Source organism: Solanum pennellii, chromosome 12 (genome assembly GCF_001406875.1).
Source record: "Solanum pennellii chromosome 12, SPENNV200".
In the NCBI taxonomy this organism is placed as follows: domain Eukaryota; kingdom Viridiplantae; phylum Streptophyta; class Magnoliopsida; order Solanales; family Solanaceae; genus Solanum; species Solanum pennellii.
The window spans coordinates 3,110,838-3,137,911 of record NC_028648.1 but is presented as its reverse complement, the minus strand read 5'-3'; the positions used below and the strand labels follow the sequence as shown (position 1 = coordinate 3,137,911).

Here is a 27,074-nt window from a genome sequence, read left to right as displayed (position 1 = left end):
TACGAAAAGTTTTTTCCATAGCAAGAACACATGACATCTTGATCACATAGCAACAAGTAACAACTTTACTAGCAATGAAAGGTAAGAACGCAATCACATCGCGACAAACTGCAGCAACTTGACTCAGCCAATTCCCGCAGTAGTCAAGAAAACACAGGCTTTTTATAAGCTTACATTACTGAGTACTAACAATAGTTTTGCAGATCTGGACAACTACAAATTACCACAGCACAACTAGTGTCTCTGCTGAAAGTCTAAATCTATGGCATACAGTAGTACTGGTACAGGCGATAAATCCTTACAGAGCAATATTTAGGACCTAAATCTATGGTTTTGCATACAGATGTCTCTCATGAACAATCAGAGTATCTATAATTGACAACACTACAGTCATCCAAATGAAGCAAAAAGAGCAAAATGTTAGAGTTAGAGAGAACCACTGCTCAAGGCTTGGCCTCGCTGGCATTGCTGCCATTCTCAGTTACTTCTCCCTCCACCTTACTTATTTCAATGTTCATCAAATTATCTTGATCATCAGTACTCTTTCCTTCTGCTTGATGCTTCAACTCCTCAGCAGCACTGGGATCTACTTTTTCTGCTTCTTGAACCTGTACATCCTTTTCCTCCGCTGCTTTTTCAGCAAGAGCCTCTTCAACATTGTTGACATCTTTTTCAACCTGAGCTTCTTCATTAGGTTTGTTTTCTGATTCTTGAATCTGTACATCCTTTTCCTCATTTAGTTTAGTAGCTTCAGGAACATCAGCAGGGGTTTCTTCAACAACGTCTGGATGTCCAATGTTATCAGTCATTTTGACATCTTTCTCAACCTGAGCTTCCTCGGTAGGTAATATTTTTACTTCTTGAACCTGTACATCCTTTCCCTCCTCGTTAATATTAGTAGCTTCAGGACCAACAGCTGTTTTATCAGCAGGGGTCTCCACTTCAACATCATTATCAGCCATCTTAACATCTTTCTCGATGTGAGCTTCTTCAGTAAGTACCTTTTCTACTTTTTGAACCTGTACATCCTTTTCCTCCTCGTTAATTTTAGTAGCGTCAGGACCATCAGCTGCTTTAACAACAGGAGCCTCTTCAACATCTTGAGAATGTCCAACATTATCAGCCATCTGAACATCTTTCTCAACTTGAGCATCTTCTACTTTGTCATCAACATTTTGGCCTTCATCTAAGTTCTCCTTCACAACATCCTTCTCAGAAGATTGGATTTCATCTTTCTTCTCCACTTCGCTTTCTCCATCTTGAGTTTCATTTGGGTTCTCATTTTCTTTTTTTTCAACATCTTCCTCAGATTCCATTGCTGCAGTGCCCTTCTCGTGCTTTTCAGCTTCCTCCATGTCATCATCCTTTGCTGCTTCAGTTTCTTTAGTGACTTCTTTGTCTTTGGAATCCTTCTTCGAAGCCGAAGACTTTCTGCCTCGTTTCTTAGCAGGCTCACTTTCTGTAGGAGATTGAGTTGCCTTTACCTTTCCAGTGATCCTTGCCGATCTTCTTGGGGTTTCACCAGTTCCCCAATCAAACTCCACTACTGGTGGACCACCAGGGTGTGACTTCAGGTACTGTTCCAACTGTTTTCTTGTGGTGATCTCCTCCCCTGTTGGTGCAGTAAATACGATATCATTCTTCTTGGGAGTACCTCCTTTTTTAGGCAGAAACTGCAGAGGAACAGAAAGAGAGTCATATTTAAATAGAAATAAAAACAACATAGCCGGTGAAGTCCCACAAAGTGAAGCTGGGGAAGGTAGAGTCCACACAGACCATACCCCCACTTAGAGGTAGAGAGGTTGTTTCAGATAGACTCGGTTCAAGGAAACAACAAATGATACAAAAAACAACATATATAGTAACTAAACAAAGACAGAAAGTACAACAAAAGAATACAATAGTTAGGGTACAAAAAATCAACAGATAGTAATAGAAACCGAAGGACAAGAAACAACAGGAGCAATACTACTACTACTGATATGAACGGCCAGCAAGAAAATGTACTGCTACCTACTTCCCTTCTACTCTAATCCGTTCGACATTCTCCATCTAAGGTCATGTCGTTCGTAAGCAAAAATGTATCATGTCCTGCCTAATCACCTCTTCCCAATACATCTTAGGTCTACCTCTACCTCTCCTGAAAAATCTTTCTCCAATCTCTCTTTTGAGTTCCTCAAAATGTCCTCGGTTCAGGTGGAAAAGAAATAAAGAAGGCTCAAAAGAGTTGCAAGTAATCTAGGAAGTCTTTCTGAAACACAAAACCGTTATTGAATAAAGATGACGAGCAACAAAGGCTCAAATCTCCTGCTTAACTTATATCCCTGAAGATCCAGATATGTTAGAACACAGATTTTTAGCTGCATTCAAACAGCAGTTTCAGTAGAAAATCAAAATCAGGTATAAAGCAGTGCCTATAGTAATAATATTTATGAAAATTCATGCATTATCATTCACCACAATCCTTACATTATTATTTACCACATAACAGCCCCTACATTACAATCCTTGCATAACTACACCGTGAACCAAACAACCCCTTAGCACATCAAGCACCCGTAAAATGCTAATAGCCCTGTTACTTTATGCTAAAAGTCACCAAATCAAACAACTGTCTTCTCATACTGGAAATTGTGTTCTCATCCAACTACCCAACCCATGCATATCAAAGTAATGCCGTTGCACAACATCTCTGAAAAATCTTCCAGCTTACGACAACATAGTCTGACTCTCATACAAGAAGGGCATACCTTTCAACAATTTTTTAACATCTCAGGAAAATGTTCTAGCATATCTACAACATAGTCCGAATCTCGTACGAGATGAGCATATCTTTTAACATTTTTTTCCTGGAAAAAGGTGTTCCTCAAAGATGCCAAACAAGATCTTAACGATAAAACTCTGTCAAAGCTACTGTGCTGAAATGATGAACAATGGAACCTAACCTGTCACATAGACATGTGCCATGATACTCACTTCTCAGCTTAAAGAAAATCTCATATCTAGAAACATCTGATACACGCTTCATTTCTACAGGCCTGAGGGTGAAAGGTACAAGAAAACGAACACACTTCGGGTGTTCGGTATGGAGGAAAAAATTTCAAATTTTCTCATGCTCAGTGGGTCAAATTTTTTGGAGAACATTCTCTAGGAAACAAGTTGCTTAAAAATGAGGAAAATGACTTCCCTAGTGGACGGAGGGAAAACAAATTCCACTAGTGGCATTTCATATTAATTGTGTCATCCCCACCCTCCACAACACACCTCATCGTCACCTCGATCCCCCGTAGTCTCTATATCCCCACCACCCCACACCCCTACCCCATTCCCACCTCCCATAGCAGAGTATTTGTCTAGATTAAATGCAAATGCTTTTAGGATTATATTTTTTGCTTACATACCGAACACAAGATAATAAGTAAAAACTCTCTTATTTTCCAAGAGAACATTTCCCTTCTACCGAAGACACCCTTCATTTCTTAGAAACAAGTAATTTAAGAAAGAAAATGGAGAATGTGAGGCAGGTAAAGCCCTAGTACTTCTTGATTGAAGCAGAAAAAGACAGAATAGTTGATAAAGATGAATAAAAACATCCCATTGAAAGATTGCCCGTACGAAGCTTGGTTCAATCCATGGTTGAACAAAACACGAAGCCCAAAGATCATATGAAGACAAAAGAATACAAAGCCAACACAAGAAGAATAACTCAGAGATCAAATGTTGAAGCCCAAAAGGAAGAAAGCCCACAAATCAACAATTAAAAGAAGTCTCTATTTCAGAAAGGCCAGCTAACATTTAAGAGTCCCTTGGATTACACAACAACAGCTCTAATTGAATTCAAGAAAGGAGCCATTAGTTACTTGGTAATGATCAACAACAGTCAAAGATACAACAAGTATCAAGAGAAGGTTAAATGGCTACAAATCAAGCTCCCTATAAATTTGAAGTAAAGTGAAGACAGCAAGCACACTAGAATCTGTAATTGGTTGTTAAGTGTGTGAGAAAAGCTAGTTGATAAACATTATGTGGTGAATGCATAAAACCACTAGTGATTGTACTACGTTGAAAACATTTGCAAAGAGATTAAAGGCACCACATTGGTGCGCAAACTAGTATAAATACATTTGATGTCATTTTATTTTTTGCCCTTAATTTATTCACATTCTCTTTCTAAATTATAGGTGATACATGGCTATCTTTTTTCTATCTAAGCAGAAACTGCATTCAGCTTAACTCAACTAAGTTTTGATCATCAAAAATTTACCCCTTCCCCTCCTCCCCCCCCTCGCGTGCTTTCACACAGATTCATCCACTTTATGTTAAAGACTAAGTAGAGCAAGCATGTCTCGATGGTCTTCTTCCAATTCCACCCAATGACAAATAATGCATAACAACAAGAGGACAAGAGAAGGGAAGCTACAAAAAAAGGTAGAAGATCACACTCAGGAGAAAATATGTTCACATAAATAGCTATCAGGAATTTCACGTTGAAGGAACTCTATAGAACTAACTATTCAAGGAGGAGTCAAATTGTTGACGGGATGTCTTAAGATGAATGATGACCGATTTCAAATTCTTATTTAGTAGTATAGCACCATATGCATTACACAATGGATAGTTTGCCTATACTTGTTCTTGGAATTGGACGTTTGTTGGTAAAGATGATGAATAGTGATAGGTTTGGGTATATAGTGGAGCGACTAGATTCCACAACACGTTTAGTGGATGAATTGGAGTTAAAATTCAAAGAGTTGACTTTCAAATTGTATAATAAAGATTGTTCCTAGAACTTATGAAGTGGAATTTAAGTGCTAGTCACTTGGCTGACTTATGTGATATTATTGCGACGTGTTAATGATTTACGTAAGCTCGGACATGTAGATTGTGGATTGTTAGCATCATTGGATCCATTGGGAAAAATATGGAAAGTGGTTCGAGATATGTTGAAACCTACTACACTTCAGAGCTTTTCCCCCAAACACATATTGCAATGCGTTATAAGTGTGAATCCTAACTTGTGGGGACAAGTGGGTTGGGATTTCACCATTTCATGCATATTAAACGCTATGTGCTATTGATATCATTATTCTTGAAATGAAATGTCGTTTTGGTTCTTAAAGCTAAGTAAGGAGAAGTGAAATTTTTACCTACTTTTATTAAATGAATTTCATGAATTGTTAAACCTATTATTACTTAACCTTTCATAAATGGTTGGATTGGCTATAAATGCCGAAATGGTAACATATAAACTATTTTGGAGTTGCTCGAGTTCGCCAAGATTGGCCTTGGATATTTTCCTTGTTAGGTCATGAAACTACACGTGTTGGTGTAGGCATAGAACTGACCTTATGGTTTGGAACTTCGACAGAGTGCCTCCATGATAGGATACTATTGTGCTACTTAGCATGACTTGAATCGTTATGTGCGGCACTATGATGAGACGACTTGAGTAAGTAGGGCATATGATAATTGCCGCTAGGTACTAGCCTAATTGACTTTTCAATTGTGTCGGTTATAGTGTGGTACTCCTTGTAAATGAATAACTTGTCTTGATTACATAAAGTTAAGATTGCTCGGACTCTCCAAATTTGTTGCCGCAACCATGTCTGATCCTCCAAAAATGCACTACTTTTGGAGGATTCAACATGTACCTGTTTGAAGAGTCCAAGCAACATAGACGTAAAGTGTGGTGTTTAAAGAATGATTGGGGACATGTATTGCATTATTTATAATTTTTCCGACTCAGTCGTTAATTGATATAAATGTTCCTTCTTATATCAATTGTTATGCATGTATCATATTTTATCAACTCCCATTTCAATTTTCAAGGACTGGGCCTCGTGGATAGTATTGTTCCACATCCCATGTCAATACTTTGGTGAGGCTCCAAACTTGTAGTTGTGGAGGCCATCTATTATTACTCTTTTGGTCACCAGCGCTTGTCTTGGTTAATTATTTCATTTTGTGTCATAGAGATTCCATAGATAGTTGTGGTTATTTTGGGCTGTCTTTCTATGGCTACTCATGTACATGCATGAATGGAACTCCTCACCCTTTTTCGTTAAATCTCCTCCATCTCTACAACTAGAGAGTGGAAGCAAATATATAGATATATAACAAAATGTTGAAAACAGAAGAGAATAAATCCCCTGTACCTACTAAGAATGGGAAACCCTTCATTCTATGGGACTAGTAGGATTTCAAATCAGCTAGAAAAATAAGATGGCATTATGAGGTACAAAAAAATTCATTTAGCAAGATAAAACAGTCAAGGGACATCAAAATTGTGAATGCTATACATGTATCTTTCCAGAGAGAGAATTCCTATGTATTTTCCTTCTAAAAGAGGGAAGTTGAGCTTTTTCCATTCCAATTCACCTCTAACATCTTTAGGCAGCCTGTTGTAGTAAAAAACTGAACCTTTTCTTTGCGCCTGAGACCCCAATTAGCCAAAATGTCAGCCACTTTGTTTCCTTCCCTATAACAGTGATAAATACTCCAGTTGTCAAATTTAAAAGTTTGCTTCTGTATTTCATCAATGGTCTCCCATAAGTTCGAAGGTGGTTCATAACCTAGTCAGTGTGCAACTAAGAATGACATTCCATCACAATGTTTTTATCCCTTTTGAAACACACCACTCGATCCCAGATTTAAGGGCCATAGCTTCTCACATGTTGTTGCCTTGTTGGACATAATTTCTAGAGGCATCACAAAGGCACTGATTATTTGACCATGCTCATTTCTAACAATCCCTCCAGCACCACTAGGCCCTTGGATTATCCTTAGAGCAGCCACCGCCCACCAGTGTTCAGTCTCAAGAAACTCTTTACCGTGTGCATTTTCTTTTAAATGAAAGGTGGTTGGTTTAAAGATTGTATTCATGCTTTGATTTTAAGATTGGTTCCCTCGGGTCGGGTAGAGCTTCGAGTGCAGGTCATATGGATTTGGGCCGCAATACATACCTGGATATGTACCCTGAATCCTAAAAGTTAGATCATGAAGGATCCAGCCTCTAGATCCGCACCGGAGTCCAAGCAACTTAGCTCTTCAAACCCAAAAAATTCAACCTCCGAACTAAAAAACTAAAAAATAAACCATACCCACAAAACCAGTTTTTTGAATAACTGCAAAAACCAGAGCTAAGAAACAAACTTCACTGAAAATAACAAAAAAGATGGAACTTTTCAAGATAGCATGGGGAGTTAACTTGGGAAAATCCAAAAGCCGAGAAAACCCCTCTCTTAAACCTCCATAGCAGTTCTTTGGTGCTTTCTGTTCATCGATAATACCTAACCTAAGATAAAACTCTATGTCTTAAACTACCCTTACTTATCCAGACCAAAATTTCCAACATCTAAACCACATAACTACACAAAATTAGACAAAACCCATATTCAAAACTGCTAGTACCATTAAAGAATCGAACTTCACATGGAATCAACAAATATTGCAACTTTTTTAAGAAATTACAGACTGAGCAAAACCTTATCTCCTAAGGACCCTTACTCATCAAAACAAACTAGAGACCGAGCAAAACTTTATCTCCTAAGGACCCTTAATAATCAAAACAAAAAATTCAACCTCAGAACCACAAAATAAACAAATTAACCAAACCTCATTGTAGAAAAACTACAAATAACAAAGCTAAAGAAACATACTTTCACAAAATTGTAATTTTTCTGGAGAACTGAACATGAAAAATACTGAGAATAACCCTATCTCCTAAACGACCCTTACTAACCCAAACCAAAAATTCAACCTGAGAACCACAAAAATAAGCAAAATTAAACAATACCAACAAACCCCATTGTAGAAAAACTGCAAACAACAAAGCTAAAGAACCAAACTTTACATAAACTCAACAAAAAAATAAGAACTTTTCATCAGAACTAAACAAGCTAAAACCCTTTCACCCTCACTCACCAAAACCAAAAATTCAACCTTGATAACTACAAATTAAGCAAATTTAAACAACACCCACAAAACCCATTGCTGAAAATTTGCAAACAACAAAGCTAAAGAAACAAACTTTACATAAACTCAACATAAAAATTGCAACTTTACTAAAAAAAACTTCAAGAACTGAACATAAACTTAAAGTCTGAGGATAAAAAAAGATACCTTCTTGCTCCAACCAGAAGGAGCTGGAAGCTCAATGGACACAACTTCATTTTTCTCCACTGATTTCGCCATTTCCCACCTAACCAAAATTTCCCAAAAAAAAATAAAAATAGAAAAGCAAAGCAACTGTCTGTAAAATGTGTAATATCCAATTTCTCCTATAAAATAGGAACTAAAAATACTTTTTTTTTTATCTTTCTTTTTTTTGACTTTTTTTTTTTACTCAAACTTTTTTCTTGGGTAAACAAAATCTTGTTAGTAAGTACCAAGAATTTAGTGCAAATTTGACTAAAAAAACAAAACAAAAAAAACATTGTTGAGATTGTTGTTTTAATGCTTACTGTTTAATGTAATTTGTTTTTTTTTCTTTAATAGATTTCAAGGGCTAGGATTACTTGTCAATCCATCTGATTATGACACGTGTCATTTTTACAATTTATTTTTTTTATCACAATTTTTTTTAATCTTTATTTTTCTTGCCTAATCTGGCAGTTAACTGATTTTCTTCACCTTTTATAGGAATATGAAATTAAAGGCAAAGAAAAAAAAAGGATAATGCACAAGTACCCCTCAACCTATGTCCGAAATTTTAAAGACATATTTATACTATTCGAAGGTTCTATTACCCTCTGAACTTATTTTATAAGTAATTTTCTATCCCTTTTTGGCCTACGTGGCACTAGCTTGAAAAAAAAAGTCAACCAATACTAGGCCCACAAGATAGTGTCACGTAGGTCGAAAAGGGGTAGAGAATTATTAATAAAATAAGTTAAGGGGGTAATAGGACCTTAGTATAGTATAAGTGTGTCTCTGAGATTTCGGGCATAAATTGAGGGGTACTTGTGCATTATCCCAAAAAAAATAGAATATAACTTTTACTACTATTATTTTTAAAAATAGAAAAGAAATAGGATTTAATGGTTCAAAATTCTCACTAATTTCATCATTTTTTAAAATGAATATCATTGGTTTTAATAATTTTCGAACTAGATATAATTTTGAATAGTAAAATATATACATTTTTTTTTGTTTTTTTGGATAACTAATAATTTAATTGGACAACTCTAACATATATTGCATTAAATTAAATTTCCTTTCGGTTTGTTGTTCAAAATGGTCTTTAAAGTTGACTTATTAGGAACCTTATTTAATAAATGTGCAGCAATTTCAAGAGTGCAAGTTTAAAAAAAATGTACTCATCATGCTTTTGTAATCATATTCATAAATGTCCAATTACGTTATTTTCCTGGGGTGGCTCGACAGTGTTAAAAAATAAGACATGTGTCTTAGGCTTTGAAATTTGAGAAGTCTCATGTTTAATAATAATAGGTTATAGTTTACTCCCTTCGTTTTAAAAAGAATGATTGTTTAAAAAAGAATGACCCCTTTTCTTTTTTGACAACACTTTAACTTTAACTTTCCACGTGACATGTTTAAGACCACAAGATTAAAGCGCATTTTGGTACATTTGACACAACTTTAATTTAGAACCACAAGATTAAAGAGTCTTCTTCTTTTCTTAAACTTCGTTTCAAGTCAAACTAGGTCATCCTTTTTTAAACGGGGGGAGTATTATTTTTAACAAATATTGAATACTATTTGTAGAAAAAGTAATTTTTTCATGAAAACGAAGGAATTATTAAAAGAAATTTGACATATTTGGAGTACTATATCGCATGAAAAATAATTTAAATTTAAAATAAGAATGATTATATTATCAATTGAAAACTAGAAGAAATAAATTATATAAAATTAAAATATAATTCAAATTTAAGACCCCGTTTGATTTTTGCTTTAGGTCACTAATATGTTTGAGTCGCTCCTGCATTCTACAATAGCATTTTATTGAGGTGCTTTTAACATAGTATATTATTCATTTATATCATGTTCTTTGAGGAACTTTACACAGAAATCTGAACATCATCTTCATTCGTTATATTTTTCATAAATCATAATATTCAACAGTCACCACCTCTATTCTTAATATGAAGAAGCTTAATCAATTGTAATTGAGAAAATATTTGATGTTTTAACAGATAATCAAGTATGAGAAAAAGTGAAAGTTTTATAGCATTACATATACATATAATAAAATCACTACATATAATATATATATATTTTTAACTAAAATTTGAAGTTTTTCTTTAAGAACCCTAAATTTTAAGGATCACATTTTTGTGATCAACTGGGCCAAATGCATAATGGGCTCAGTAAATATTGGGCCGTTAAAATATCAAGTTGGTTATTGATGACAAAAGCCCATGGATTTTATACAGATATTTTAAAAAATAGCCAATATTCTAAAGTTTTAAATTTCACATGTGGAACTCGAAGATATTGTCTTTTGAATTTTGAAACTTCGTAAGAACGTTTAATTTTTAAATACGATCTTACATAAATAGTTATAGCATGGAATAATATAATCCCCTTTTAGCTTATAATTAAAAAAATTATACAGTCATTGTCATGAAATTTTAATTTCTACATTTAAATCTTTTGTATTATTTAGAATTTCACTAGTAAAAGTTGAAACACTAATGCAATAGCTAGTTTTCATTGCAAAAGTTTAAAATGGCTATTTATGAAATTTCTCCCCTGAAAAGACATGAGTAAAAACCTTAAAAGACAAATATTTTGGATCAAATGTAGAGTAGCATATAAATTCGGGCCGTTCAAAATCGAATCGAAATCAATAATATGAATCGATAAAAAAGTTATTGGTTTAGCGGTTCTGATGAAGGTTTTATTTTTTTTTATTATCGGGTGATCGGTTGTTAACGGTATGAAGTTTTTTCTTAACTGGTTAACCGATATACCGATAGTAAATCAAATAATTATATTTATACAATTACGTATATAAAGTCTTCGACTTAGAGTTTGATTTCCTACTTTTATTTGGTTGTCTTAAACACTTGGTTATTCTGCAATGTAAAAGTGTTTTCCTTTGAGCAAGATATAACTTGTGAAATCATGTGCATGGTTTATTTGGTTTGTCACCTTGTTTCTAAGTGATTTTCAGTATTTTTCTTTTACGTCAAATTTTAACGGTCAAACGGATAACGATCAAAAACCAATAAACCAATAACCGATAAGACAATATCTTAATGGTTTAACACATCTCTACAAATCGATAACCAATAAGTCAACCCGATAAATGTAAAATCGAATCGAACCAGTCGATGCGCAGCCCTAATATAAATAATAAAAAGGTTGTATATATAGTCTATAGATAACCCTTTAAATTTTTAGTGAATTTCGCTTAGACACTTAAACTACAAGTTTGAGGTTGATCTTACGACTTATTGAGGATAATGTGTATAAGTTAAAAAGATGATATATTTTAAGTGGTTAGCTTATCTATACAGTGAACACTTAAAAATATCACACGAAAGCTTGAGTTAGAAGTTCTAAATTCATCATCTGTTGAAATGCTTAATCTAAAACTGACAGTAATTAAATATTAAATATTTTTTTACTAATAAATTTGGTATGCTTAAACTTATACAAAAAAAAATAGTGAAATTTATCAAAATAAATATGCAAAGTCAAGTCATTAATTGGTGAAAGAGATGTATCAAATTAAATAGATGGAAACATGAGAGTGTGTGATGTGTCATATGTCTATACTTGAAGGGCCATTTATTACATTTTAGACATTGAAAATGACTCAACAATCTTCTCTACCTGTATATAGTTAGGCCTCAAGCTTTTTGTTGCGATTAATTTAAATTCATATCGAAAAATATATAAGTCTATACTGATAAATAATAACATATTATAATGATAGAAATATATTCAGTTTAATTTCATAAATGATATTCGAAGAGAATGATGTCTATACAACTTTACTATTATCTTAAAAGGTAGAGTGTATTTTTAATAAATTCTCGATTCAAATAATACATATAAAAAATCAATGAGTTTATAAATTAAATATAGCAGTTAAACTGAAGAAGTCTTAACAATATATAATGTAATAATTGAAGCTAAAAAAAAATACTTCATCTGTCCCTAATTACTTGTCTACTTTAAAATTTACACACCTATTAAGAAAACAATTATTGACATAATGAGTTTACCATTTTACCCCTATTAATTATGAAGTAAATGAATTAAAAATTTAATATTTTCAAAAAGTTTTACTTTTTTACAAAGTAATTAATTGAGGGTATAATAGAATTTTTTTTTTGTCATTTCTTGATTTATCAAAATGAACAACTATAAAAGAAAAAATGAACAAGTAAATAAAAACCGAAAAATAACTGTATACATTAAAAATCAATAAATATAAGACACATATGTTAAAATAACCAACTACATGTTGATAACATTTAAAATATCATTGTAAAATTATAGAATATTTTTTTTCCAGAGTATGTGTGTGGCCATTAATCATGAAAATTTGTTAAGATTAAAAAGGTATCATCAAAAAGGGCAAAAAGTGAAGAAAAGATGCTCTATAGGAATAAAGCACCATCAAAATCTATTATTACTACTTCTTCATATGGTTGCAATTTAATATGTTACAAAAATAAATATATTTTATCTTTTTATTCCACATCATCAATCACTGTTATATTTGGTGCACTAAAATGTAAGGGATTTTGACAATCTAAGTCAAATTGACATACAATAGTAACAATATATAAGAACCTAGCGATAATGATATAATTATTGTTATATTATATTTAAGGTCTAATTTATTGGTGATTTTCTAAAGTTGATACTAATTTTTACTTAGATATCTTAACTGAGCTTTGTTCATTTTAGACATCTCATGTCATGTTTCGTTGTGTCATTTTGACACTTCTTACTGACATGCATAGTGCGTGTAATACACTCAATACCAGCGGGTGATAGGCTCATTTAATCATTTTTATTTTATCTTTTTTCATTTTCTTCCTCATTACTCAGCCACCATCTCTCAAAACTTAAACTCCTTTGAGAAATAGTTTTGATGATGCTATAGACAAAAAAACTGAATTTCAACACGAAGAGATTTCACAAAAAATTAATTTCAACCCCTTAGAAAAGCCACAATTCATGTTGTTGCAAAGAAGAAGGGCAACGGAAAAATTTGAAAAAACGATGAGTGGGGTGGAGAAGACGATGTGGGCGGGGAAGGGGTTGAGGTTAGGGTGTGCAGAGGTGTAGAAGACGTTGAGTGGATGTGGAATAGTGAAAAAGACGATCTGGTTGGTTGGGTGGGTAGGGGTTGAGGTGGATGGGACGGAGAAGATGACCTTGGTGGGGTTTTTTTTTTTTTTTTTGAATTTTTTGTGTAAAAAATTTCACAAATCATTAAGTCATTGGCTACTTCTTCATTCTACTAAAATATCATTATATAAAAATTATTTTTAACACGTATTTTTATTTAATTTGTCACTTTCACACGTCATTGGGCGAGTGTGTTAAACACACCTTATGTATTTGACTGATTGTTTAAAAGGTACTAATATGACACAATTCAGTATGACATGAGCTGTCTAAAATGTACAAAGCTTAGTTAAGAAATCTAAGTGAAAATTGATGCCAACTTTAAGGGGTCACCGACGAGTTAGACCTATATTTAACGTTATTGATAACTATGACATGAACTCAATTACTGCTAAATATATTTATAGCAATGCTTACAAAAATCTATTACCACTAAACATTTCTCTTCGATCGTAGATAGATATTCTTCGTACTATATCTTGACACAATCATTAATATTCAGTTTTATCTTTTTCACACTTATTATATGAAAAAAAATATTTTAAAAATGTGAATTTTCTCCCCCCTCGTCCGCTGTGGTAGATTGATAGGGAAAGGGCATAGCCTCACCATTATCTTCTTTATCAACATATTTAATTATAATGTCAAGAAACAAACAAACATATAGAAGACCCCCCCTACCTGTTGGGAATTAAACACACAACACACACAAATAATCTAGAGAAAAGAGAAACGGAACACAAACGGGACACACAAGAATTTAACGTGGTTCGGTTTCCCTACTCCACGACTGTAACAGGAGGATTTTTATTTCACTTGTGCTACTATTTTGAATTACAAATACAAGGATCATATTTATAGGAAAACCAAATGGTTAACCTAGGGTTTCAGTAATGGGTCGGGCCGGCTCACAAGCCTCCACAAAGCCCAACAATCTCCCACTTGGAGGCTTGAAGAATTTCAACTGTCATCCACTTAGAACACTTGTATGTCTAGTAATCTTTTTCAACTCTCTCCTGCTACAGCGGCCTTCTCATCAGTCAACTGAAAGGCCCGTTGAAGCTCCCCGAAGCTTCAACACATCAGTCACGGCTGAAACTGCCCTTGACTCGTCCTCGGTCCCTACCGGCTCCCACTTGAGACACGAACTGCCGGATCCTAGAACTCCCTGAGAACAAACACTCTCCATACTCAGCAAGATATTTTCTGGAGACGTATCAACAGCTGGAATACTGGTTCTCTTGACCCACTGTCTTCTAGGAGCCTTGGCTGAAGCACGGCCGGTGCTCCCACTGCCACAAACGCCTCTGACTGGTCTTCCTGAACCTTTCCTTGCTCGTTCATCCTGAATCTGACCTGTGGCTCTGGGTTTCTTTCTTGCAAAGACAACCTTCTTCTGCCCACGAGATTCTGTGAACCGGACTTTGTTTTTCTTCTGAACTGGGACGGTCACTCCCTCAGACGGTAATCCGACAATATACAACGATCCTCTTTTTGTTCCACGAGCCATGACAAGATTGCCCCTCACGACCTTCCACTGCCCATTTCCGAACTTCACATGATGTCCCTGTTCATCCAACTGCCTAACAGAAATCAAACTTTTCGTCAAGCTTGGAACAACTCTGACATCCTTCAAGGTCCAGAAACCGACTGGCGTCTTCAGCACCATGTCACCCATGCCCGTAACATCAAGAGCTCTATCGTCTGCAAGCCTTACCTTTCCAAAGTCTCCAATAACCAGATTCTGCAATGCTTCACTGCTGTGGGTAGCGTGAAAAGAAGCACCAGAATCCATGACCCAGGAATCCACATTGCTCTCCGCGCAACAGATAAACAAATCCTCGTTGACGCTGTCTTCTGCAATGTTGACTTGTTTGTCTTTCTGGCATTGATTCCTGAAATGCCCCACCTCCTTGCAGTTCCAACATGTTACACCTGAGCCATCCCGAGCCTTTGACTGACTCCTTCTTCGGTTCCTGCTCCCACTACCTCTGTTATTTCCTCTGCCTCTGACGACGTTTAGCATATCACCTGATGATTCTCCAGAACTCCTTCTTCTGACATCCTCGCCAAGAACGAGATCACGAATCTTCTCAAAGGTGAATCCATTAGGTCCCACTGAACTGGCAACTGCTGTAACCGTTCCGGACCAACTGTCAGGCAATGATGATAACAGTAGTAAAGCTTGAACTTCATCATCGAACTTAATGCCAACTGACAAAAGTCTGGCTAAGATCGAATTCAATGAGTTGATGTGCTCGGTAACTGAACTGCCTTCCTTCATCTTTGTGTTCACCAACTCTCTAATCAGAAAAATTTTGTTTGCTGCAGATGGCTTCTCGTACATGTTAGACAAGGCTTCCAAGATGCCTTTCGCTGTCTTCTCCTTAAGAATGTTGAACGCAACATTCTTGGTCAACGAGAGTCGGATAACTGACATAGCTTTCCGATCCAAAACTGCCCACTCTGCATCAGACAATTTTCCTTGCTTGTCACCCAACACTACGTCCAAATCTTTCTGAACCAGCAAATCTTCAATCTGCATCTTCCACCAACTGAAATCTGTACCATCGAACTTCTCAATTCGGAACTTCCCATCTTCTGCCATCTCAAAGGACTTCGGCAATTCCCTTAACGGCGTCTACAGACAGCGGGCGGCGATTTGGACGATGCTCACGATCTGGACGCTCGCGGCTGGATCTGAGGCTCCTCGACGCGGCGGCCAACGGAACGGCGCGACGGACAGCACACGGACGACGGCTGTTCGCACCCTGCGCGGTTCTCCTAGCCGGCTGCTGCTTGAGGTTACCCACACGGTAACGGCGGCTACTCCTCCCTGCACACAGTTCTTCACACAAGAACCCTAGGTGACAATTTCTCACAGTTTGTGTTACAATGTTGTTGAAACCTCGCTCTGATACCAATTGTTGGGAATTAAACACACAACACACACAAATAATCTAGAGAAAAGAGAAACGGAACACAAACGGGACACACAAGAATTTAACGTGGTTCGGTTTCCCTACTCCACGACTGTAACAGGAGGATTTTTATTTCACTTGTGCTACTATTTTGAATTACAAATACAAGGATCATATTTATAGGAAAACCAAATGGTTAACCTAGGGTTTCAGTAATGGGTCGGGCCGGCTCACAAGCCTCCACAAAGCCCAACACTACCCCCCTATACCCCATACCCTCACCCCACCATAAAAAAAATAAAAATAGTAATAGTTATAGTGTACAAAGATTTTAAAACTGTCCAATCATCTAAAAGATAATTCTAGCTTACGATTAGTGAAATTAATAATGTGAAAAATCAAAAGCGAGAAAATTTGTTGTAATAAATAAATATATAAAAATTATTTATACTGGTAGTTTAAATATTATATATCACAAATATTAAAAAAAATTATAATGTCAAATCATTCGAGTAAATATCTAAAGATATATATAAACACGAAAATATATATTATATAAATGTTGACCTAAGCCCTTATTCAAAAGCTTGTTCACTCTTCAATCATACATAAACTATTTTACACTAACTCTTTCTAAGAACTTGAAGTCCCTCTCTCCATAGGAAAAATAATTACTTACGAGTTAAAAAAGATCGATCAAACCGCATTTGACATGATTGATCGATTGACAATATATTATCACACCATATTAAATTATATTATAGTCTAAATCATTCTAGTAAAGAGAAAGCCTATGTATAACGAGATTCAAAGTCATACATTATATTTGTCTACGTAACAGAATTTATAAATAAACCTTCTTAAAATGTGAGATTCAGCGTAATATAGCTCGTATTAAAAATAACTTTTGACTCATAAAATAAACTTTATTTTTCTTTTTGACTTATTCTCTTTAGCATAATAAAGCCAAAAACATTCTCTCTTACCCATTCTTCCAACAAAACCCTAATCCTTGTTTGGTAATTGGTTGCCAATATTTGACATTTTAGTAAAAAAAAAAAAAAACCGGTTCTCAATGAACCGGATATAATATAAATATATATACTATATAGTTTAAGATTATTTAAAAAGGCCTCTGAATAACAGCTAGCAGTATTCTTTGCAGTAACTTTTTGTCATTCCCCATTCACCACTTATTGCCGTGGGCTCTATTGAGCTGCCTTAATTTTTATTTTTATTTTTTATGGACAAGAAAATTATTAGAAATAAGGAAAAAGGGCATATATAATCACGAACTATCGTAAATTATATGGAAATACTCTTCTTTATACTTTAGGGATATTGGTGCCCCTGTCATTCAAAAACTAGAGTATATATAGTCCTTATACTAACGGACATTACACATATCGTAATCTTATCCATCGATTCGACATTTATCGACGGATGAAATTGTGCCAAGTGTGCCTATATAGTCTTTTGTTAGAGTGAAGGGACTCGCATATATGTTTTAGTTTATGGACGGCAGGGGCACTAATGTCCCAAAAGTATGATGGAGGGTATCTGCATACATTTACGATATTTTATATTTATCCTTTTTCCCTTAAAAATAATACTTAATTAGTATAGTTTTTTTTTGTATGATTGACTCATTATTCTTCGATATGATGTCAGAGTAGATAAAGATTCAATAATTTAAGTATTTTCAAAGTCATGATTCATTATCGTAAAGAATATTTATATGTTTGACTCATGAAAAAAGAATCAAGTCTATGTGATGTATTGAAAATTTTTTTTTTTTTCTGATTTTAAGATGGTGTTGTTAAGTCTTCTACATTGGTGGAGGATGGTAATAATAGAAACAATTTTCTAACACTTCTTCTTTGCTTTTATTATTACGATATATAACATGTGTTAAAAGACATAATTAATTAAAGGTGTCACCCTCTCTAATAGTTTATCAACTTAGTCTTAGATGAGATGATGATATATACACTTAATTCTATGTGGTATAATTCGAATCTCATCACCAATCATCTAAAATGATAGTCACATAATTGGCTCTATGAAAAAAAAAAAAAAGCAATACTACAAATAAAGACATATTGAAAATAAAATTAAGTAAATAAAAGTTTAATCTTTTTTAACTGCGATAAGATATACAATCACACACTTCATCGTTCATCTTCTTTATCATACTCTTATATACAAAAATAGCATATCAGGTGAGGTATAAAGTAAATATTGTGTAGCTAGATATATAGATCTAACTCTGTGACACCCCAACTTAAGATAAGAAGTCCTACATCAGCAAAAGCAGATGTTGGTTATAAAAGTAAACAAGTCTTACCACCCTAGTGACGCATTTTAAAGTTGTGTGGATCTAGGCCCAGAGCGGACAACATCACTAACGGGCTAATGGCACCATAGCCACTCATGTGTCTGCTTTGTCGATGTGGGCCAGAGTTCAACAGAGCTTAGGCAAATCTCGATAAGGTGAGGTAAATCTCAGTGATGAGTCTAGGTAAATCTCATGTGGTGGAACGACAAACTGCAGCGAGGACGTTGAGTACATAGAGGAGAAGTATGTGACACTCAACTTGAGATACAAAAAAGTCTCACATCCGCAAAATAGTTGGGTATATAAGTAAGCAAATCTTATTAAGGACTCAACGTCCTCACTGAATTTTGTTAGGTATGTGGATACTAGTGACACATTTTAACGTCGTTCATGCCTTTGCTCAAAGCAGATAATATACCGAGGCCTTACAAACCTCAACCTGATGAAGATAAAAAAAAAACTTCGATAGACACTCAACTCAAATAAACATTTCAATTTCTTGTATGTAAGCCCTTCATCTTCTTCTTTTAAAAAAGGAACTAGTACTAGGAAGGGATCATGTGCTTTTATATACACTTATTATAATTACTTGTATAAAAAAATAACATTTATTTGAGAGCAATATATTGGAAAGAGAATAAAAGCATTTTCTCATTATAGTGACTTATGTCCTCTTATATATTTTGAACTCTCTCTCTCTATATATATATATTTGCTTCTTTCTTCATCCTCTTATAATATTTCACTTTCCTCCATATATATATAAACATGTCATCAAGCTACATTGATTCTACTAATTTTGAGAAACTTTGCTATATCCCTTGCAATTTTTGCAATATTGTTCTTGTGGTATCTTTTCTATCCTATCTTTCTATACTTTAATTAATATATATTCATTTATACATTTTTTTTTCTATATATGTGTGTGTGAACTACTTTGTTTTTTCTTACTACAAGTTGAATAAAGCTGATTTATGATTCAGAGATTGGTTATTTTTGGTGGTATTATATACATAAATAATTAAATCTCTTGATTTTCTCTATGTTTTTTTTTCTTTTTTTCAGAAGTGTCAAGTCTCCATCTATCTTCTTCTTTTTTTATTTTTTTTGAAAATTCTTTGATGTCTTTTGCAGTCAAAGAAAATTCTCTGATGATTTATCTAAAAAAAAAAAAAAACAAGCATGTTAAGTAGTGTCCTTTCAACTCTTTATATTAATTAGATTTAATTTTAATTTATTAATATATTTTTGTGTTGTACCTTTCTCTCTTTACTGAAAAGAATACACTAACAGGCTGCAAAAATTAAAGTAATTTTGATCAGTGTGCTATCAAAAAAAAGAATAAGACTTTTTCCTAGCTCATGGGGTTTAGTCATATATGATTAAGTCCTCAAATTTTTGACTAATTTAATTGTAGAATTAACCAATTAATTAGTTGTGTTTTAGGGTTTCTCAAAAATCTCACTACTTTGAAATGTATTTGATATAGGGTTTCTTTTTTATTTTCTCGATTTTTGTTCACATCTTAGATCTATAAATTGATTCATCTCCATAACTGTAATGGAACTAGCCAAATAATCAAGAACAAGAAAATTTATATTTTGTCTCGTTTTTACTACCTGGTTTATAGTCGAATTTGGAGAATGTGAAGTGTTCACATTCTTCTTCTTGGTGCAATTGTGGAAAAATATAGTTGATGACCTTCCCCCTTCCACCCTACTTGGCCTCTCCCTAACCCTCGAGGCGGATGTAGAAAGTTCTGTGAGTTCAATTGAACACATGATCAACTCGTTATGTCTTTTCTCATCTTCATTACTTTGTTTATAGTCGAATATGAAGAACATGAACTTCTAGCATTTTTTGGTGTATTAGTGGAAAAAATGTAGATGTCAAAATTTAGACCTTAATTAATTCCCCTTTACTATTAGGTAGAGGATTTTGCAAGGTCAATCAAATTCATTATTTTTTTTCTAGAAACATGTAACTCTATATGTAAATTGTACTCAATATTACTCATTTCAATCCATAGAGGAGTTAAATGAGCATAAACAAGGTAATTTTTGCTCTCCTTTTTTTTTTATTTTATCCTCACTGCCTGATTTATAGTCGAATTTAAAGAGCATGAACTTCTAGCATTCTTCTTCTTAGAAAAAAAAAATTATCTCAAGATTTCGATCTCCCACCTATCAAAAGGATTCTGCGAGTTCAACTAAATCTATATTTTCTGCTATAAATATATTAAAATCTCATTGACTATAAATATTGAATTTCACATCTATTAAGCCCTATCCTCACTTGTGACTATACATCTTCAAAATTAAGTATGAAAATATAGTTGGAGCATATACTCCTAATAATTTCTTCTTCTTCTTCTTTTTATTTTTTATTTTTATTATTTGATTTTCTCACTCGATATTCACATTAGGATTTGATTTATTCGAATTTGCACTAAGAAAGTTTCATATAGTACTAGGGATAAAACACCTCATTTCTGATTAATTAAGAATGAAAGAATATTTATCAATACTTAACAACACTACGTAAAAGAGGAAACTCTAGACGTAGGTGACCTCTGATTAATAGAGGATGAAAAAGTATTTATCACTCGAGAGCAACGCGTTTTGATTATTAATAATTTTGCAGGTGAGTGTTCCATGCAGCAACTTGCTTGATATAGTGACAGTTAGATGTGGACATTGCACAAATTTGTGGTCCGTTAATATGGCTGCTGCATTTCACACCAATTCTTGGCAAAATCATCTTCATCATCAGGTCAATTCCAAAAAAAAAAAACTTTTCTTTTTTGCAGCTGAAATTGTGGGCGTTATGTTTTTTTTTTTATTATAGCCTTTTTCTTTTTTAAAAAAAAAACATCTAGGGTTTTCTAGGTTTTACTTCTTTTAAGAAAATACAGACATTACTCGATGGTCCGATCCCCGTTTATTTTTACTTGTCCAATATTTACTTGGTACATTTCTTAAAATATGATCAATGAAATTACCCTTTTACTGAGGTATCACTCTTTTAATATAATAAATTTTGAGAAAACATTGGAAAATGACTATAGATAATAACCGTGGTGGAATTCAGAATTTTCATTAAGGGAGTTCAAAAAAAAGAGAGCAGTGCTTAAGATTTACACCCTTCAATCACTGAGCTGACCTCTAATTTTATATTCAGGAGGTTCAAAATTAATATATAAACATAAAACTTCTTAAAACTACCTTAAATATACAACGAATTCTTTTGCCGAGGGGTGACTGTAGGTCCCCCTGGATAATAATGTGGAAAAATTAGGAACTAAATGATGATAAGTTATCTTTTGATTTTCTAAAGTAGTGGACAAATAAAAGTGAACAGAGGGAGTATGTGATATGGTTTAATATAAGGAAATTAAAAAAGAATTTTTCTAATATTTATGGTCTAAAACAAACCGTAGACATTTATATTCAATACATTATAGGGCAAACAAGAAATTTTCAAAATCAAATTCTTTTCAATTATAGAAAGATGATAAAAAAAGATTTTGAGACAGACTAAAAATGAATACATGTTATAATAGCCATAATCATATACAAACTAACATTATATGATCTACTCTTTTAATTTTCTTACAAACCTCATTATAATTTTGGATATTTTTATTATTATGGTAAAATATTGTTGTATCGAATATATAATAATACTGTAACATAACATGAGAAATCGATTTCACTAAATTTTTGGTTATTATAATGAAAATGTTACATGCTTTTGAATTGTTTGATTTGATTGATATGAAATATTCTGAGTTTTTTTTTTCATTTTTTGTCCTATAATGTGGAAACACATCCTAAAATAATTAGCATATTTTGATTTTTGAAAAGGATATTTGTCCTGAAAATAATATCACGAGAATAACTTATTCAGTCACTTCAACTTGTTTTGTTATCTTCTCGTCTTTATCACAAAACATCATTTCAATTCTTTGGTAAAAAAAATCAACATTCCATTCGTCTCGATTTATGTGATGTTAGTTTGAATTTTAACGACTAAAATCCTAAATTTTAATTGTGGCTTTAAGTTTGTTGAATAAATTATAAATATTATTAATAACAATAATTAATCGATTCAAAATATTTATTAAATGTGAAAAATTTATTCGATGAATTCTTGATATCTGAATGATGCCACATAAAATTTCTTCTAATTTTTATAATTAATTTTTTTAATTTTCAGGTAGGAAACTACACTAATTCTCCTCATGATCAATACAAGATAGATTTTGGTTCATCATCCATCACAAACAATTCTACTCTTGAGGAGAGGATCGTAAATCGACGTACGTGATATATCAAACAAATTTAATTTTAATTTTGTGTATTATATTGTTTAATTTTTCGACCAAGGATGTTGGATCGTATGCATAAACATAGCTAGCTCGACTCGTGGGTAACATCTTTTTCAAGACTTCAGATTGTGGACTATGTTGCTCAGACTCTTTAGAAATGTCATTGTTAATTCGTTCAAAAATAATATATTTTTGAAGAATCTGACACTAATTCAACAATATTCTTGAAGAGTCCAATTGAGTAACATAATAGGTTTTATTGCTAACTTAATAATGTATAAAAGAGAAAGTAATCATGTTTCGATGTATATATGTTTAACTCTAAAAATATCATCAAATTATATATTATGTATATGTTTATCGTATCAATGTATCGAACTTAAACTCAATTAAATTTAATTAATTTTCCAAGAGTTCTTTTTTTTTTTTGTGGGTGTATTTTTTTTTCAGCTCCGGAAAAGAGGCAACGAGGACCTTCTGCTTATAATCAGTTTATAAAGTAAGGCAACTCTAACTCTGTTACGTTGCTCGAATTTTTTAAAAATATATTGATAGATGTATATTGATATTCCTTAAAAGAATAATTTATTTTAAAGAATTTAATACGAGTGTGATATGATATCATTTCTATTTTTTAGAAAATCTGAGCAACATTTATAGTCTATCCGCTAATTATATAATTATTAGATATTTATTGAATTTTATTAACAGCTATATATTAAAATAATTTATGCAGAGAGGAGATTCAAAGGATTAAGGCTAATAATCCAGATATCACTCATAGGGAAGCATTTAGTACTGCTGCTAAAAATGTAAGTTTTAATAGACAAAAAGTTAAAGAAAAATAAAATAATAATAATAAATATATATATATATTCATAAATATATGTTAATTATTTGTTGTGATAACACTTATGATTTTCAATATCTCATGACATTGGTACGTGTGGTTATTATAAAAAAGGAAAAGAATCTGATATACCATCAACCTTGTCATTTGGAGCTGATATATTCCTCGTTATGAAAGTAGCTCATATATGCCCTTATCGTTATATAAACGGCTCACATATACCCCTGCCATTAATAAGCTCACATATATCCTTCATTTAACGGAAGTTAAAAAATTAGTTTTAAATTTATATTTTTTACTTTTATTTTTTAAAAAAAGTTATTTATGGGTATATATGATTCTTCTATCAAAGTTCAAAGTATATTTTAATTTTTTTCATACATAAATTATTTTTTGATTTCTTTTATTATAATTATTTGAGTTTCTTATTCTTATTTTATTTATTTTTCTTTCATTCCTTAGTTTAAAGAAAAAAAAATTTAAACTATTTTTCTTGTCTATATTATAATTTGATTTTTATATTCGAAGCAAAAAATTTGGTCATCTACAATAAGTTTTACAAGAATATTAGTGAAACATAAATAAATTTGATTATCAAAATAATAATTCTAAATTAGTCATTGAAACAAAAAAAAGTAAAAAAAATATGTTTGACGGAAATTAAATTTACTCATATGGGATTATATTTTTTAGAAAAAAATAAAAAAAAATTAAATTAAAATTATTCTTTTTTCATTTCCGTTAGAGGAAAAGGGTATATGTGAGTCAATTGTTTATAAGTAGAGGTATATATGAGTCACTTTCATAACAAGGAGTATATCAGCTCTAAATGACAAAATTTAAGCGTATATCAGACTCTTTTCCCTTATAAAAACTTTTCAAAAAGAACTTGAATTTCATACGTATAATATCGGTTGAGAATTGATTTAATTGTCAAAATATATTTCTGATGATGGACTGATAATTAGAAATTCGTGTTTTTTTAGTAGTGACTAATAGTAAGATGAGAAGTTTAAATTAAATTATTTTCAATTTAGAATATTGTTATTCCTTTTTTTTAATGAATTTAAAAGGATATATTTTAGTTTCTCTCTTAATTTATAATTATTATTTTGCTGAATTTTTTATGGTTAGTAATTACTGATTTATTAGCTTTGTTTGGTTTAATTAGTGGGCACACTTCCCTCACATTCAGTTTGGGCTCATGTTGGAGACTGACAATCAAGCTAAACTTGGTGCTAGTGAGGTAATAATATTCCTTAAATTATACTATATAAATATTATATTCTTCTATCAGATCATATCACATAAATTGAGACGATAGATTCTTAAATCTCTGTTTCATTGTCAAAAAATGACACAATATTACAATAATATGAAAAAAAACAATTCTAGTATAAATGTAATTAAGGAAGAAAAACTTCCAAAAGTGTAAGGGAAATACTACTTGAATTTTTGCTCATAAGCTAAAGATGTGTATAATGTATCGGAAAATCCTTCAAATTTACTAAATATTAAGTCGTGGAATTAGTATTGACTTCTCTAAATCCTACATGAACGTGGAATGTTTAGTAGTCACCGGACATCTCCTTTTAAAAAGTAAGATACTTAAATTAAAACAGATAACAATATTCTCAATTTATATTTCCTTTTATTAACTTGTAGTAATTTTAATTTGTGTCTAATTTGTTTTCATTCCAATTATTTGCAGAACAAAGAAAAGCTTATAATGCATAGAGCTGCATTGCCAAAAATACAGACCTTCACCTTCTAAGAGTATTAATTCTCTACATGTTGTATGTTGAATTATTGAAGACAAAGTGTGATTTTATTTGTTCTATTTATTAGTAAAACTTATAAATTGTGTAATATAATTTGGAAATTAATTATTTGAAGTTCCTTTATTGTCTACCTCAATTTATTTTATCTTTCTCTAGATAATAATTAACGAGAGAAAAAACTTTCTAGATATTTAGATTGCTTTCTTATTCTTTATTTATTAACACGTACTTAATTGATTACATGATGACGTCTGGTGTATATACTATCTGATTGAATAGTTGATGGCGTGTGATATACGTACACTCTCAAAAAATGTACCTAGAGTAGGGAGATAGATTAAGCATCGATGGAAAATAAAATCTTAAAATAATAATTAGAGTGATCGAGAATATTAGAATCCCTTTAAAAGTTTCGATACACTTGATTTATTTGTGGAACAAATGTATTTTTCCATTTATGTCAAAAGATAATTACTTATCATGCACATATGATCATCACCATGGTGTACCATATTTCTAACAATTATTAAAAACAATAGAAAATAGACCTATGAATTTTAAAATTATTTCCACATTTGATTGACCTAAGCAAAACAACTTGTACTATATATGTTGTATATAATAATAATAAATAATTAGAAACAACACTTTCTAACTTTTTGTGGTATGTTTGTGTTCTTTTTTTCATGTACTAATTCATGAGTACTTTACTTTAATTAGTTTATTGGATAGATATTTGATTGCAAAAGTTGTTTTCTTCTTTTTGTACAAAGTTAAACCTATATTTAGTATAAAAAGGTACTTTTATGTTATGTCCAAGCATATATTATATATATTATGCGTATGTTAACGATCATTACGCTATAACACAGATGGATATTATCTGGTAAAAATTAAAATTGCATGGACCACCATGGAATAGCACTCTATCTCTCTATTTTTACTATTTCAAAAAAGATTTTAAAATATTAAAAATTTATAGACTATAAATTTAATATCGAACTAAATTAATCGATTAAATTAAATTGATACTTAATAATGATACTTTGAAGGGGTTAGTGGTTTGACTTTTGGTCAAAGCAATTATCGATAAATTATTATTTTGATCAATATACGATTAAATATATTTATTTTTAATTAATTAAAAAATATATATTTAATCTCTTTATATAAAAACATATATAGTAAAAATCAAAATTTAAAATTTATCGACTTGTGGGACCAAAAATATTATTATCCCTAGTCCCTTTCCTTTTCGGTATAACTATTATTTTTTGCAATTAAATATTTCAACCTGAAAATGAGAGCTCAGATTTAAAATATTGAATTCATCACACACCACAAATTAATAAAAAAAAAATAAAAATTGTTAACACTTTATTTTCCTTATCTGTTAAGTGTTATATACTTATATTTGTTAAAGCTACGTTAAATTTGGATGTTAGCCACATTTAGGCCCACTAAAAATAATATAATTGGCTAATAAGTCAAATATCAATTAACAAAGTTGTAATTT

General features: G+C 32.2%; 2 protein-coding genes across 2 annotated transcripts; one reads left to right on the top strand and one right to left on the bottom strand.

Moving 5' to 3' along the window:
* Positions 1 to 98: 98 nt before the first annotated feature.
* Positions 99 to 8,303, bottom strand: LOC107007513 (methyl-CpG-binding domain-containing protein 11-like). Its single transcript, XM_015206160.2, has 2 exons — positions 8,122 to 8,303; positions 99 to 1,673 (listed from the first exon to the last, which is right to left on the bottom strand). The coding sequence occupies exons 1-2, from the start codon at positions 8,191 to 8,193 to the stop codon at positions 444 to 446; spliced, it is 1,302 nt and encodes a 433-aa protein (XP_015061646.1). The 5' UTR covers positions 8,194 to 8,303; the 3' UTR covers positions 99 to 443.
* Positions 8,304 to 19,213: 10,910 nt separating this feature from the next.
* LOC107007371 (axial regulator YABBY 5-like) lies at positions 19,214 to 25,688 on the top strand. The gene is made up of 7 exons (XM_015205967.2): positions 19,214 to 19,446; positions 21,241 to 21,369; positions 22,816 to 22,918; positions 23,378 to 23,426; positions 23,664 to 23,739; positions 24,949 to 25,023; positions 25,489 to 25,688. The coding sequence occupies exons 1-7, from the start codon at positions 19,366 to 19,368 to the stop codon at positions 25,549 to 25,551; spliced, it is 576 nt and encodes a 191-aa protein (XP_015061453.1). The 5' UTR covers positions 19,214 to 19,365; the 3' UTR covers positions 25,552 to 25,688.
* Positions 25,689 to 27,074: the final 1,386 nt, after the last annotated feature.

Excerpts from the sequence above, each read along its gene's own strand:
- LOC107007513 (XM_015206160.2), bottom strand. The coding sequence starts at position 8,193 with ATGGCGAAATCAGTGGAGAAAAATGAAGTTGTGTCCATTGAGCTTCCA. Across the intron at positions 1,674-8,121 it reads CTTCTGGTTGGAGCAAGAAG|TTTCTGCCTAAAAAAGGAGG; the intron begins GTATCTTTTTTT and ends GTTCCTCTGCAG.
- LOC107007371 (XM_015205967.2), top strand. The coding sequence starts at position 19,366 with ATGTCATCAAGCTACATTGATTCTACTAATTTTGAGAAACTTTGCTAT. Across the intron at positions 22,919-23,377 it reads GGAGAGGATCGTAAATCGAC|CTCCGGAAAAGAGGCAACGA; the intron begins GTACGTGATATA and ends TTTTTTTTTCAG. Across the intron at positions 23,740-24,948 it reads TTAGTACTGCTGCTAAAAAT|TGGGCACACTTCCCTCACAT; the intron begins GTAAGTTTTAAT and ends TGGTTTAATTAG.